Raw genomic sequence first — 17,054 nt, 5'->3', positions numbered from 1 at the left:
TCAGGCTCGCTGACTTGGTTGATACATGCCATCGATCCCAATTGCGTGATCGATGCTCATGATGTCAATCACTGGATTGTCCGGTCCAGATTCGATTATTTACAGATCGCTGTCCTATAGCTGCAATACTGCTGCCTGCGGCGTCAAACAAAAAAACAAATAAACAAACAATTCATAAATTATTTGTTTGAGATTGTTCTTTGTTTCACTTTCTAACGATGTTTTATTCCATGAGGAAATAATTTCCGGTTAATGATAGGCGAAATAGATGGAAGTAGATTTTGATTATTTCAGTTAATGTCCTTTAAATTACGTTATTCGATGTACACGATAAGATATTTACAGCTATAAGTCTTGCTGTTGACGCTACTTTGACCTGCGGGTGAGATCGGGTCTCACGCCGACTTTACACTACAGCTTATTCTGGCTTACTGTCGGGGCGACCCTGTGCAGTCGGCGATGTCTTCTCCGCTGATGACGAGAATGAAACACTGCTGCCAGATATGTTAATACTCAATAATAATCTGGATACAACGATGCCCTCACTTCACTTAAATCCATCTGCTTGTATCAACGAAAACATTCACCTTCAGAGACCTATCAAAACGCATAAACACGTGAGTTAAATATGAAGTCCATTGACAGGTCATCGTCATGTTGTTTGTGTATAGAGACACTGTTGAGTTTGCCTGCTCCTTGTAGTGCTGAACAAGTCATTGTACACGCCCTACTACCAGGCTGATAGCTTGTTATTTCACAAATATGTACCTACATACTTTAGCACTCTTCACATCACATTAGCTCCGGGCCCACCGTCCGTGCACCTGCCAGCTGCGATCAGTATCAGGGCTCACGGGGTGACAGCTTGCCCCGGGGCAGGTACACAAGGGTAGCGAGTGTCAGACCTCGATCCATGTCATGATTCATGGCATATACTATTATCTATACTCATTTCCTACCTTAGTAGAGCATATGATTACCCACCCACATACACATGCACGCACGCACGCAAGCTTAAGAGGTGAGGTGAGGTTTAACGTCGCGTCCAAGATTATTGCACTTATATAGCGACGTACATGCACGTGTGTGTGTATGTGTGTGTGTGTGTGTGTGTGTGTGTGTGTGGCTGCTTGTACTAGTCCGGACTGATGCCGATTTAAAGTGCTAGCACATTGAGATACCATGCCGCAGTTTAACATGAATACCCCACTCAGACACAGTATACTGACTCCGAGCCGACCAGTCCTTGTTTTAGCCCCTTAATGCCGAACATTAAAGACAGGGTAACCACAAGTACCATCGATTAAGGTCTTTTGGTATGACGCTGCTGGGGATCGAACCCCAGACCTTCCGCTCTCCGGGCGGACGCTCTACCATTAGACCACGGAGGCTGTCCACAAGCTTAAGAAGTTTAACCCTGATTTGTTCGTTTTGGTTTTCTTGTTTGTTGTTTAACGCCGCACTCAGCAATATTCCAGCTATATGACGGCGGTCTGTAAATAATCCAATCTGGACCAGACAATCCAGTGATTGACATCATGAGTATCGATCTACGCAATTGGGATACGATGACATGCATCAACCATGTCAGCGAGCCTGACCACCCGATATCGTTAGTCGCCTCTTACCACAAGCATAGTCGCCTCTTACCACAAGCATAGTCGCCTGTTACGGCAAGCATGGGTTATTGAACACCTATTCTAAACACTAACTGTGGATAGAGAAGGATGTCGCTAGGCTGTGACAGTAGGGAGACACAGAGTGACCATTATATACGGCGGGCGCCTACTTCACATTACATCACGATGACGTCATAACAGATATGACGTCATGTCTTACTGTCATCTCGGGCGTGACGTCAGATGACAATTGGATAAACAGATAATGTTTATTTCCCCTAATTGCCGAAGTTTACTTACTGTTTTTCAAGACGCACGTATGTATTAATACGTTTTTAAAGCAAATAAGATTACATTATCCTAGTCCCAGTACAAAGAACGTAGTCATACCCAGAATAAACCCAGTATACACCCCTTTAAGAAAGTACTTTAATAATTACGCCGGGTGGTTAGGCTGACTTCAGATATTGGGCGTGGTTACATGTAGGCGACCTGTATAGGACACGCATGCCCCGGAACACAACACAGCAATTTATCAAGATCACGTGAACCCATCCGATCTCATCATTCTGACGTGGAGGTATGAAAATGCTCGTTTCAAAACCCAAACAAATCTTATTACTTGTGTCATGTGCTGGCGTTTTGTGACTCATCAATATCTATAACTGGGACGGATTTCGTGTAAATAACGATTCTACAGCTCTATTACACGCGCCCTGCGGCCAAATTGTCTTATACGTGTTTAAATGAGACAACGATTCTCAGAGTGTTGATATGTGTGACAACAAAGGTTTTATCGATCATCACTGCTGCCGAAACTACAGTTTGATTGATCAGGAGATAATGTCCCGACCGGCGTGTCACTTTCACCTCCTGTGTTACATGTTTACTTTTTCTAGCATTGTTGACGTCGGTTGATATTCAGCATAAAACACATCCCTGGAAACAAAGGCACCAGTTGGTAATCAATATATTTATTATCTGTTCATGTGCATATGCCTGAATACCGAAACACGTGAAAGTGCTTGGTTCGTTTCATCCGAAAAATGGTCTGATATTGTAGTGCGTGCATACGATCAGTACGTGTATATTGCAGAGCGTGCATACGATCAGTGTGTGTATATTGCAGTGCATGCATACGATCAGTACGTGTATATTGCAGTGCATGCAGACGATCTGTACGTGTATATTGCAGTGCGTGCATACGATCAGTACGTGTATATTGCAGTGCATGCATACGATCAGTACGTGTATATTGCAGAGCGTGCATACGATCAGTGTGTGTATATTGCAGTGCATGCATACGATCAGTACGTGTATATTGCAGTGCATGCAGACGATCAGTACGTGTATATTGCAGTGCGTGCATACGATCAGTACATGTATATTGCAGTGCGTGCATACGATCAGTACGTGTATATTGCAGTGCGTGCATACGATCAGTGTGTGTATATTGCAGTGCATGCATACGATCAGGACGTGTATATTGCAGCGCGTGCATACTATCAGTGTGTGTATATTGCAGTGCGTGCAGACGATCAGTTTGTGTATATTGCAGTGCATGCATACGATCAGTGTGTGTATATTGCAGTGCGTGCATACGATCAGTACGTGTATATTGCAGTGCGTGCGTACGATCAGTACGTGTATATTGCAGTGCATGTATACGATCTGTACGTGTATATTGCAGTGCGTGCATACGATCTGTACGTGTATATTGCAGTGCGTGCATACGATCTGTACGGGTATATTGCAGTGCGTTCAGACGATAAGTGTGTGTATATTGCAGTGCGTGCATACGATCTGTACGTGTATATTGCAGTGCGTGCATACGATCTGTATGTGTAGATTGCAGTGCATGCATACGATCTGTATGTGTATATTGCAGTGCGTGCATACGATCAGTGTGTGTATATCCAGTGCGTGCATACGATCTGTATGTGTAGATTGAAGTGCGTGCATACGATCTGCACGTGTAGATTGCAGTGCATGCATACGATCTGTACGTGTATATTGCAGTGCGTGCATACGATCAGTACGTGTAGATTGCAGTGCGTGCATACGATCTGTATGTGTATATTGCAGTGCGTGCATACGATCTGTATGTGTAGATTGCAGTGCGTGCATACGATCAGTGTGTGTATATTGCAGTGTGTGCATACGATCAGTACGTGTATATAACAGTGCGTGCATACGATCTGTATGTGTAGATTGCAGTGCGTGCATACGATCTGTACGTGTATATTGCAGTGCGTGCATACGAACTGTACGTGTGTATTGCAGTGCGTGCATACGATCTGTATGTGTATATTGCAGTGCGTGCATACGATCTGTATGTGTAGATTGCAGTGCGTGCATACGATCTGTACGTGTATATTGCAGTGCGTGCATACGATCTGTACGTGTATATTGCAGTGCGTGCATACGATCTGTATGTGTATATTGCAGTGCGTGCATACGATCAGTACGTGTATATTGCAGTGCGTGCATACGATCTGTATGTGTAGATTGCAGTGCGTGCATACGATCTGTACGTGTATATTGCAGTGCGTGCATACGATCTGTACGTGTATATTGCAGTGCGTGCATACGATCTGTATGTGTATATTGCAGCGCATGCTACAATCAGTCACAACAAACTGATGTTGACATGTTGCCCGAAGCCACACAGGAATAACCGAGGTCACATGACATCCACCTAGAGTGTCCCACTCCTCTCGAATATCGACGGCAGAGAACATTTCCCTGCAGTACCTCACTCCTCTCGAATAACAAGGGTGAGGGAACATCACGCAGTCAGATGCCATCTCCAAGGAGTGCTCCCCTCAGCAAAATACACAGTGAAAACATCCCCCTGTAGTGCTCAGGAATAACCGTCGTCAAAGGACATCCCCATGCAGTTTCCTATTCAAAGGTCGGCACCATGTAGTGCACCGAGGTCAGAGGTCATCATTCTGTAGTGCTCCATTCCTCAAGAATAACAACGGACAGAGGACATCACCCTGCAGTGTCCCAATCTCACGTCCTGTCCCGGCATCCCTCGTCGCCATCAGTCTTCATCTGTCAGACTGACAACATCGTGTGACGTTTATTTCTTCAAACACATTAAAGAACTATTTTACGGATATTCCCTTGAGTCGGTGTCCGGTATGTCACATTTTTACGTTTTACTAACAAGAAGGGGAAGAGGCATAAATGGGCCGCATAATTCACCCTTTTTTATCAGCTGTCCAAAGACATTTAGAATTGCTATTTGTTTCATTACATGACCATTTGATGGCCATACGGTAATTATACGTGTGTGCGTGCGTGCGTGCTTGCGTGCGTGCGTGCGTGTGTGTACTTGGAAAAATGTTAAGCGCGTTAAAACTACCTTTCCTTGTACGTAAAATCAGCCATTTTTTACAATTCTTCTTTGTTCATGTTGTCTACAAAGTGGCATACTCCTATTGATAAACAGAAACAGGAGAGAAGTGCCTCGTAACTGCTTCATGGCAACTGTTATTTGACACACACACTCACACTATCTCTCTCTCTCTCTCTCACACACACATTCTATCTCTCACACACACCCTCTCTCATACACACACACATGCACACACTCTCTCTCACACACACTATCTCTCCATCACACACACACTCTCTCTCACACACACACACACACACACGCACGGCCACTTCTCGTGTTATCTATAAACCTGGATGTATCATTGTGGCTATTCAACATGTCATTTCACATTTCTGAAGGCCCTGTATCCGTCCTATGATTCTCCGCTCGGTACACACGGGGGACGAGAGTCTGTGTGGGAGTCACTGGTGCGGGAAATGTCCCCGTCTTATCACACTACCTCCAGCGTTCCAGCTGACGAGCTCCCTAACCAGCCATGGCTAGTCTACAGCTCTACTCACAGTTAAAGAGCCCAGATTTGTGTAACGGAGCAGGGCGACTGAATTTGCTTTATTCGCCAAATCGGCCTCGCGTGACTGACTTGTCATTATGGCTCCATAGAGAGATCCGACTTCTCCCAATGACTGGCATTGCGGCTCCCCAGAGTGATCCGACCCCTCAACTGGATGTCTGAGTGACTGGCATTGCGGCTTCACAGAGTGATCCGACCCCTCAACTGGATGTTTCAATGACTGGCATTGCGGCTCCACAGAGTGATCCGACCCCTCAACTGGATGTCTGAGTGACTGGCATTGCGGCTTCACAGAGTGATCCGACCCCTCAACTAGATGTCTGAGTGACTGGCATTGCGGCTCCACAGAGTGATCCGACCCCTCAACTGGATGTCTGAGTGACTGGCATTGCGGCTTCACAGAGTGATCCGACCCCTCAACTGGATGTTTCAATGACTGGCATTGCGGCTTCACAGAGTGATCCGACCCCTCCACTGGATGTTTCAATGACTGGCATTGCGGCTTCACAGAGTGATCCGACCCCTCAACTGGATGTTTCAATGACTGGCATTGCGGCTTCACAGAGTGATCCGACCCCTCCACTGGATGTTTCAATGACTGGCATTGCGGCTCCACAGAGTGATCCGACCCCTCAACTGGATGTTTCAATGACTGGCATTGCGGCTCCACAGAGTGATCCGACCCCTCAACTGGATGTCTGAGTGACTGGCATTGCGGCTCCACAGAGTGATCCGACCCCTCAACTAGATGTCTGAGTGACTGGCATTGCGGCTCCACAGAGTGATCCGACCCCTCAACTAGATGTCTGAGTGACTGGCATTGCGGCTCCACAGAGTGATCCGACCCCTCAACTGGATGTCTGAGTGACTGGCATTGCGGCTTCACAGAGTGATCCGACCCCTCAACTGGATGTTTCAATGACTGGCATTGCGGCTCCACAGAGTGATCCGACCCCTCAACTGGATGTCTGAGTGACTGGCATTGCGGCTCCACAGAGTGATCCGACCCCTCAACTAGATGTCTGAGTGACTGGCATTGCGGCTCCACAGAGTGATCCGACCCCTCAACTAGATGTCTGAGTGACTGGCATTGCGGCTCCACAGAGTGATCCGACCCCTCAACTAGATGTCTGAGTGACTGGCATTGCGGCTCCACAGAGTGATCCGACCCCTCAACTAGATGTCTGAGTGACTGGCATTGCGGCTCCACAGAGTGATCCGACCCCTCCACTGGATGTCCCAATGACTGGCATTGCGGCTTCACAGAGTGATCCGACCCCTCAACTGGATCTCCCAATGACTGGCATTGCGGCTCCAAAGAGTGATCCGACCCCTCAACTGGATCTCCCAATGACTGGCATTGCGGCTCCAAAGAGTGATCCAAAGTGATCCGACCCCTCAACTGGATGTCTGAGTGACTGGCATTGCGGCTTCACAGAGTGATCCGACCCCTCTACTGAATGTTTCAAAGACTGGCATTGCGGCTCCACAGAGTGATCCGACCCCTCAACTAGATGTCTGAGTGACTGGCATTGCGGCTCCACAGAGTGATCCGACCCCTCAACTGGATGTTTCAATGACTGGCATTGCGGCTCCACAGAGTGATCCGACCCCTCAACTGGATGTCTGAGTGACTGGCATTGCGGCTTCACAGAGTGATCCGACCCCTCAACTGGATGTTTCAATGACTGGCATTGCGGCTCCACAGAGTGATCCGACCCCTCAACTGGATGTCTGAGTGACTGGCATTGCGGCTTCACAGAGTGATCCGACCCCTCAACTAGATGTCTGAGTGACTGGCATTGCGGCTCCACAGAGTGATCCGACCCCTCAACTGGATGTCTGAGTGACTGGCATTGCGGCTCCACAGAGTGATCCGACCCCTCAACTGGATGTTTCAATGACTGGCATTGCGGCTTCACAGAGTGATCCGACCCCTCCACTGGATGTTTCAATGACTGGCATTGCGGCTTCACAGAGTGATCCGACCCCTCAACTGGATGTTTCAATGACTGGCATTGCGGCTTCACAGAGTGATCCGACCCCTCCACTGGATGTTTCAATGACTGGCATTGCGGCTCCACAGAGTGATCCGACCCCTCAACTGGATGTTTCAATGACTGGCATTGCGGCTCCACAGAGTGATCCGACCCCTCAACTGGATGTCTGAGTGACTGGCATTGCGGCTCCACAGAGTGATCCGACCCCTCAACTAGATGTCTGAGTGACTGGCATTGCGGCTCCACAGAGTGATCCGACCCCTCAACTAGATGTCTGAGTGACTGGCATTGCGGCTCCACAGAGTGATCCGACCCCTCAACTGGATGTCTGAGTGACTGGCATTGCGGCTTCACAGAGTGATCCGACCCCTCCACTGGATGTTTCAATGACTGGCATTGCGGCTCCACAGAGTGATCCGACCCCTCAACTGGATGTCTGAGTGACTGGCATTGCGGCTCCACAGAGTGATCCGACCCCTCAACTAGATGTCTGAGTGACTGGCATTGCGGCTCCACAGAGTGATCCGACCCCTCAACTAGATGTCTGAGTGACTGGCATTGCGGCTCCACAGAGTGATCCGACCCCTCAACTAGATGTCTGAGTGACTGGCATTGCGGCTCCACAGAGTGATCCGACCCCTCCACTGGATGTCCCAATGACTGGCATTGCGGCTTCACAGAGTGATCCGACCCCTCAACTGGATCTCCCAATGACTGGCATTGCGGCTCCAAAGAGTGATCCGACCCCTCAACTGGATCTCCCAATGACTGGCATTGCGGCTCCAAAGAGTGATCCAAAGTGATCCGACCCCTCAACTGGATGTCTGAGTGACTGGCATTGCGGCTTCACAGAGTGATCCGACCCCTCTACTGAATGTTTCAATGACTGGCATTGCGGCTCCACAGAGTGATCCGACCCCTCAACTAGATGTCTGAGTGACTGGCATTGCGGCTCCACAGAGTGATCCGACCCCTCAACTGGATGTCTGAGTGACTGGCATTGCGGATCCACAGAGTGATCCGACCCCTCTACTGAATGTTTCAATGACTGGCATTGCGGCTCCAAAGAGTAATCCAAAGTGATCCTACCCTTCAACTGGATGTCCCAATGACTGGCATTGCGGCTCCAAAGAGTGATCCTAAGTGATCCGACCCCTCCACTGGGTGTCTGGCATTGGGTCTCCTGTATGTCCCCATGACATGACGTCAATGAAGCCTTTTTTTCAAAGCGGACTTGTGGAATGCATGACGAGTGTCTGTTGTGAATAACATCCATTGTCTCGAGAGGCGTTGGCGTCTAATAAAATGATATGCTTGAATAAAAATGTCAAGTTTGTCAGGTTGCACTTGGAAACATGTCTTTATTAAAATATTCAACGACGCTGCACTGCAGGGAATATGTGTCTGACGTTGTTGCGGGATAAACTCGTGTGATCTGTGAGATCTCCGCCCCCTAACAAACAAACCCTGCACCCTCTCTAGACCCCTGCACCCTCTCTGGACCCCTGCACCCTCTCTGGACCCCTGCACCCTCTCTGGACCCCTGCACCCTCTCAGGACCCCTGCACCCTCTCTGGACCCCTGCACCCTCTCATGCTGGTCTGTCGAACTGTTGGTTGCATCCCCAGCGACAGAGTACCTGCCGATGATCTAACCTCGTGATTGGTCACTTCGTAACCCCATCTCTCGTTATGGCCCTGACGTTTTTGATGAACCGAAACACGAATCATGTCTGATAAACTGTGATTTCAGTACTATAATGAGAAGGGTATAACGTCCAGTAACACACCTGTATGAGACAAACCAAGGTTGATGAGTACATGCAGTCGGAGTCATCCATCCTGGTAGAAACATATCCAGGACTATTCACACATAGGATCATACACAAATCCTCAGGCAGACCTGTAAAATAGGAACATTGTTCCAGGGGATATCGTCAAACACAGACATGGCAATAATGGTAGTATAAATGTGTTAAACTAGCATGGGTTATAAGAATTCAAACAGCAGTCAGACAAACCTAAATCAAGCTGGACCTTAACCGAGAACACTACCTCTTTAAGACAAGCACGGGGAGCGCTGATAGAAGCAATGGCACAGATAAAAATAAGAAATTACACTTACATTCGTTTCTTAAGTCAATGACGTATTACAAACCAAATGACTTCAGTGCGTAGTCTGTCCACAGTCAGTTGACTTGATTGTCAAAGGAGAAATGAGTGAGTGAATGTAATTTAACGCCGCTTTTAGCAACATTCCTGCATTATCACGGCGGGGAACACCAGAAATGGGCTTAACACATTGTACCCATGTGGGGAATAGAACCCTTTTTTTGGCGTTGTAGGAGGAATACTCGTGAAGGGCTATTGGCTGTCGACGTCTATCTAGGCCTTGTATAACCTGATTAGTATAGCAACACACCAATACACGTTTGACAAGTTTTAAGTGTGTGGTTATGTACATACTGGACAGCGAGCGAACCTTGTTCTAGCCTCATGCACGGTTACTATATGGGAGAAGGCTTCTTGAACAGAATATTACTTTTGACAAGTTGAGCCTCACACCAGAATTATCTCCTTCTTCATGGCCGCTTTATAGGTTGTCTCAGTAATAAACTCGAGTTAAGGGGACGTGGACGATATCAAGGTTTAGTAAGCGTGAAATAGACACAGTGATCTGACTGATATACAGCATGAATAATTGCTGGACAGAGGTAGTGAAACTTGGTGTGTTTCAAGATTGAACAATGCCTACGCCAGCATTCCGATACAAATTGTAACCGTTCGTCACCACTCGTCCCTTTCCGTAACCTGCAAGAAGACTCGTCCCCCTATCGATGAATGCTTGAGCGAAAATACGACAAACCAAACGGAATCCGCCTATGACTTCAAGTCAAAGAATCCCTCTGGAATTAATTTTGACTTTTCATGTGTCTTGCATTTAAAAATATACTCAAGATACAGTTAAGTGTGTTGAATTATACTGTATAATACTGTAAGTCCCGATGTGTTTTCAATGACATCTGTTCCGGGTTCCGTCAAAGCGCAAAAGGGAATAGCTAAAACAATTGTAAACTCGTTGAATAATGATTTACGTATATTTCCCCCATATGTCATATATATTCAAGATGCTATTCGAAACACATCGGGACTTACAGTATTATACAGTCTGGTTAAACACATTTAAATGTATCTTGGGTATATTTTTAAATGCAAGATATGTGTAAAATCAAAATTGATCCTGAGGGATTCTTTAACCGAAGTACTTGAAGCCATACGCGCATTCTGATTGGTTTCTCGCACATGAGACTCACCGACATGAGGCGAGTCTTCTTGCAGGTTACGGAAAGGGGCGAGTGGTGACGAATGAGGGGCACGAGGCGATATTCGGCTTGTCCCGGAATAACACGAGTTGGTCACGAATGAAATTGTAACATGACAAGCCATATTGAACATGTTACTGTGGTGCGTTATCAGATATGTTTTCATAAATCCCCATGTGTATGTCAATATGATAATGTATGATACGAGATATACCATGTAATAAACTGAAAGTATACATTTGAAAATTGTATTTGACCCAAACGTTACAAACTTTATCAAAACGTTACAATGCCGATAAGGTATGGTCCAGGCGTTTTGAGTTGGTATGCATACAAATAAAACAAAATATTTTTCCATTCGTTAGATGTCTTGTATTCGTGTTTCAGTGTGGCTTAACGCAGTCCGGGCGATGGAGAGTATCGCCATCATCTTCATCGCCATCCCCCTCGTGGTGATGCCCGTCTACATCTACGTGGCCCTGGGACTTTACTACAGATGTGTGCTTCTCACCATGACCGTGTTTGCACTGCTAGCATGTAAGTACAGACAGAGGAAACGCCATGAAATATTTCTCGTGCCACGTTGCACGGCTGTAACTAGAGTGAGTGAGTGAGTGAGTTTACTACAGATGTGTGCTTCTCACCATGACCGTGTTTGCACTGCTAGCATGTAAGTACAGACAGAGGAAACGCCATGAAATATTCCTCGTGCCACGTTGCATGGCTGTAACTAGAGTGAGTGAGTGAGTGAGTTTACTACAGATGTGTGCTTTTCACCATGACCGTGTTTGCACTGCTAGCATGTAAGTACAGACAGAGGAAACGCCATGAAATATTTCTCGTGCCACGTTGCATGGCTGTAACTAGAGTGAGTGAGTGAGTGAGTTTACTACAGATGTGTGCTTCTCACCATGACCGTGTTTGCACTGCTAGCATGTAAGTACAGACAGAGGAAACGCCATGAAATATTTCTCGTGCCACGTTGCATGGCTGTAACTAGAGTGAGTGAGTGAGTGAGTTTACTACAGATGTGTGCTTCTCACCATGACCGTGTTTGCACTGCTAGCATGTAAGTACAGACAGAGGAAACGCCATGTAATATTTCTCGTGCCACGTTGCATGGCTGTAACTAGAGTGAGTGAGTGAGTGAGTGAGTGAGTGAGTGAGTTTACTACAGATGTGTGCTTCTCACCATGACCGTGTTTGCACTGCTAGCATGTAAGTACAGACAGAGGAAACGCCATGAAATATTTCTCGTGCCACGTTGCATGGCTGTAACTAGAGTGAGTGAGTGAGTGAGTTTACTACAGATGTGTGCTTCTCACCATGACCGTGTTTGCACTGCTAGCATGTAAGTACAGACAGAGGAAACGCCATGTAATATTTCTCGTGCCACGTTGCATGGCTGTAACTAGAGTGAGTGAGTGAGTGAGTGAGTGAGTGAGTGAGTTTACTACAGATGTGTGCTTCTCACCATGACCGTGTTTGCACTGCTAGCATGTAAGTACAGACAGAGGAAACGCCATGTAATATCTCTCGTGCCACGTTGCATGGCTGTAACTAGAGTGAGTGAGTGAGTGAGTGAGTGGATAATATTCCTCGTGCCACGTTGCATGGCTGTAACTAGAGTGAGTGAGTGAATGGGTGGGTTTTGGGGGGGTGAGTGAGTGAGTGGGTGAGTGAGTGAGTGAGTGGGTGAGTGGGTGAGTGGGTGGGTGAGTGGGTGAGTGAGTGGCATGGTTTGAGTGAGTGAGTGAGTGAGTGAGTGAGTGAGTGAGTGAGTGCGTGAGTGAGTGAGTGAGTAGCGTGGGAAACCAGAAATGGGTTTCAGGAAAATTGCCCAATTGTAGCATCGAACCCGAGCCTTGGACGTGACAAGTGAACGCTTTAAGCACAGGACTGCTACACACTCCTTGCTCTAAATATACATGTATAGATTTTGTAAGAGTTGGGCGTGAGGCCGTCATGTCAATTAAGTCTTTTTAACTCTTATCACTGTTTCTTGTGTCGGGGTTGTGTTGATATGTATTGATTATCACCCATTGCAGTATTCTTGTTGCTAACGACGCTACACTAACCTGGTATCTTAAATATGTTAAGTATAGAAGTATAATATAGTGACTTGCAAAGTCACTACCGTTTCAGTTGTTTATCTTTTGAGTCTTATAAGCCTTGTGGTAATTATGTATTTTTAACGTACATTCCTTCGTGGCAGTTCACGCATCAGTGACTAACATCCCTATTTTGACTTGTACCATGTGTTGCCGTGTTTGTACAGGTGAACACTTGACTTGACTTTGCATGTATTTGTGACGGGTGCCACCGGTGGGGCAGGATATGCTCACCTTTTCTCGAATACCTGGTATCACCACTATTTGATAGTGGTTCATAAACACATGCTTATGATATTAAGAATCATACAATGAACACTGCTTTTAGCAGATATGTATTATCATTATGGAACGGGCCTTGTGGCTTTGATGTATTGTAAATATGGCGTCAGACGTTGCCACTCCATCCCTCGCTTCATTTGTAATGCAGCATCTCTACCGCCACATGCTGTATCTTCTGTGCTTACTACTCGTTAATATCTTCCCCTGTCTTGAGATCTGTAAAGACAACAACCTAGATCAAAAGTAAACATGATGTTACTAGGCTTGGTTGGGAGTGGGTGATTTAGCACTATTCCTGTCTTGTCATGGTGATGGATATAGAATGGTGGGTATGGAATGGTGAATATGGATGTGGAATGGTGAATATGGATGTGGAATGGTGAATATGGATGTGGAATGGTGGCTATGGATGTGGAATGGTGAATATGGATGTGGAATGGTGGCTATGGATGTGAAATGGTGGGTATGGATGTGGAATGGTGGCTATGGATGTGGAATGGTGGCTATGGATGTGGAATGGTGAATATGGATGTGGAATGGTGGATATTGATGTGGAATGGTGGCTATGGATGTGGAATGGTGGGAATGGATGTGGAATGGTGAATATGGATGTGGAATGGTGGATATTGATGTGGAATGGTGGGAATGGATGTGGAATGGTGGCTATGGATGTGGAATGGTGAATATGGATGTGGAATGGTGGATATTGATGTGGAATGGTGGGAATGGATGTGGAATGGTGGCTATGGATGTGGAATGGTGGCTATGGATGTGGAATGGTGGCTATGGATGTGGAATGGTGAATATGGATGTGGAATGGTGGATATTGATGTGGAATGGTGGGAATGGATGTGGAATGGTGGCTATGGATGTGGAATGGTGAATATGGATGTGGAATGGTGGATGTTGATGTGGAATGGTGGCTATGGATGTGGAATGGTAGCTATGGATGTGGAATGGTGGCTATGGATGTGGAATGGTGGCTATTGATGTGGAATGGTGAATATTGATGTGGAATGGTGGCTATGGATGTGGAATGGTGGCTATGGATGTGGAATTGAGAATATGGAAGTGGAATGTTGAATATGGATGTGGAATGGAGAATATTGATGTGGAATGGTGGTTATGGATGTGGAATGGTGGCTATGGATATGGAATGGTGAATATGGATGTGGAATGGTGAATATGGATGTGGAATGGTGAATATGGATGTTGAATGGTGAATATGGATGTGAAATGGTGGGAATGGATGTGGAATGGTGGCTATGGATGTGGAATGGTGAATATAGATGTGGAATGGTGAATATAGATGTGGAATGGTGGATATTGATGTGGAATGGTGGCTATGGATGTGGAATTGAGAATATGGAAGTGGAATGTTGAATATGGATGTGGAATGGTGAATATTGATGTGGAATGGTGGTTATGGATGTGGAATGGTGGCTATGGATATGGAATGGTGAATATGGATGTGGAATGGTGAATATGGATGTGGAATGGTGAATATGGATGTTGAATGGTGAATATGGATGTGAAATGGTGGGAATGGATGTGGAATGGTGGCTATGGATGTGGAATGGTGAATATAGATGTGGAATGGTGAATATAGATGTGGAATGGTGGATATTGATGTGGAATGGTGGCTATGGATGTGGAATGGTGGCTATGGATGTGGAATGGTGGCTATGGATGTGGAATGGTGAATAGCGATGTGGAATGGTGAATATGGATGTGGAATGGTGGATATGGATGTTGAATGGTAGCTTTGGATGTGGAATGGTGAATATGGATGTGGAATGGTGGATATGGATGTGGAATGGTAGCTTTGGATGTGGAATGGTGAATATGGATGTGGAATGGTGAATATTGATGTGGAATGGTGGCTATGGATGTGGAATGGTGGCTATGGATGTGGAATTGAGAATATGGAAGTGGAGTGTTGAATATGGATGTGGAATGGTGAATATTGATGTGGAACGGTGGCTTTGGATGTGGAATGGTGGCTATGGATGTGGAATGGTGAATATGGATGTGGAATGGTGAATATGGATGTTGAGTTGTGAATATGGATGTTGAATGGTGAATATGGATGTTGAATGGTGGCTATGGATGTTGAATGGTGGCTATGGATGTGGAATGGTGGCTATGGATGTGGAATGGTGGCTATGGGTGTGGAATCGTTGGAATGGATGTGGAATGGTGAATATGGATGTGGAATGGTGGCTTTGGATGTGGAATGGTGGCTATGGATGTGGAATGGTGAATATAGATGTGGAATGGTGAATATGGATGTGGAATGGTGGATATTGATGTGGAATGGTGGCTATGGATGTGGAATGGTGGCTATGGATGTGGAATGGTGGCTATGGATGTGGAATAGTGAATAGCGATGTGGAATGGTGAATATGGATGTGGAATGGTGGATATTGATGTGGAATGGTGGCTATGGATGTGGAATGGTGAATATGGATGTGGAATGGTGAATATTGATGTGGAATGGTGGCTATGGATGTGGAATGGTGGCTATGGATGTGGAATAGTGAATAGCGATGTGGAATGGTGAATATGGATGTGGAATGGTGGATATTGATGTGGAATGGTGGCTATGGATGTGGAATGGTAGCTATGGAAGTGGAATGTTGAATATGGATGTGGAATGGTGAATATTGATGTGGAATGGTGGCTATGGATGTTGAATGGTGGCTATGGATATGGAATGGTGAATATGGATGTGGAATGGTGAATATTGATGTGGAATGGTGAATATGGATGTTGAATGGTGAATATGGATGTGAAATGGTGGGTATGGATGTGGAATGGTGGGAATGGATGTGGAATTGTGAATCAGGATGTGGAATGGTGGATATAGCTGTGGAAAGGTGAATTTGGATGTGGAATGGTGGCTATGGATGTGGAATTGAGAATATGGAAGTGGAATGTTGAATATGGATGTGGAATGGTGGCTATTGATGTGGAATGGTGAATGTGGATGTGGAATGGTGAATATGGATGTGTAATGGTGAATATGGATGTGGAATGGTGAATATGGATGTTGAGTTGTGAATATGGATGTGGAATGGTGGCTATGGGTGTGGAATGGTGGCTATGAATGTGGAATGGTGGCTATGGGTGTGGAATCGTTGGAATGGATGTGGAATGGTGACTATGGATGTGAAATGGTGGCTATGGATGTGGAATGGTGGCTATGGATGTGGAATGGTGAATATAGATGTGGAATGGTGAATATGGATGTGGAATGGTGGATATTGATGTGGAATGGTGGATATTGATGTGGAATGGTGGCTATGGATGTGGAATGGTGGCTATGGATGTGGAATGGTGGCTATGGATGTGGAATGGTGAATATTGATGTGGAATGGTGAATATGGATGTGGAATGGTGGATATTGATGTGGAATGGTGGCTATGGATGTGGAATGGTGGCTATGGATATGGAATGGTGAATATGGATGTGGAATGGTGAATATGGATGTGGAATGGTGAATATGGATGTTGAATGGTGAATATGGATGTGAAATGGTGGGTATGGATGTGGAATGGTGGGAATGGATGTGGAATTGGGAATATGGATGTGGAATGGGAATATGGATGTGGAATGGTGGATATTGATGTGGAATGGTGGGAATGGATGTGGAATGGTGAATATGGATGTGGAATGGTGGATATTGATGTGGAATGGTTGGTATGGATGTGGAATGGTGGATATGGATGTTGAATGAAAGATATGGAATGGTGGATATGGTTGTCCAGGAATATTAAATTCTACACATTGTGTCCATG

At 45.9% G+C, this 17,054-nt stretch overlaps 1 protein-coding gene across 1 annotated transcript in view; it reads left to right on the top strand.

The window, feature by feature from the left end:
• The window catches only part of LOC124116815, a 32,799-nt gene that overhangs the window by 13,116 nt on the left and 2,629 nt on the right, over window positions 1-17,054 (top strand). Inside the window, exon 2 of the mRNA XM_046478341.2 lies at window positions 11,249-11,398. Coding sequence (XP_046334297.1) covers window positions 11,249-11,398 — 150 coding nt within the window. The remainder of the gene's footprint in view (window positions 1-11,248; window positions 11,399-17,054) is intronic.

Source organism: Haliotis rufescens, unplaced genomic scaffold (assembly GCF_023055435.1).
Source record: "Haliotis rufescens isolate VD_foot unplaced genomic scaffold, xgHalRufe1.0.p SCAF_72, whole genome shotgun sequence".
NCBI classification, from domain to species: domain Eukaryota; kingdom Metazoa; phylum Mollusca; class Gastropoda; order Lepetellida; family Haliotidae; genus Haliotis; species Haliotis rufescens.
Note: the sequence above shows the minus strand (reverse complement) of the source record. Positions and strands in the feature narration are given on the sequence as shown.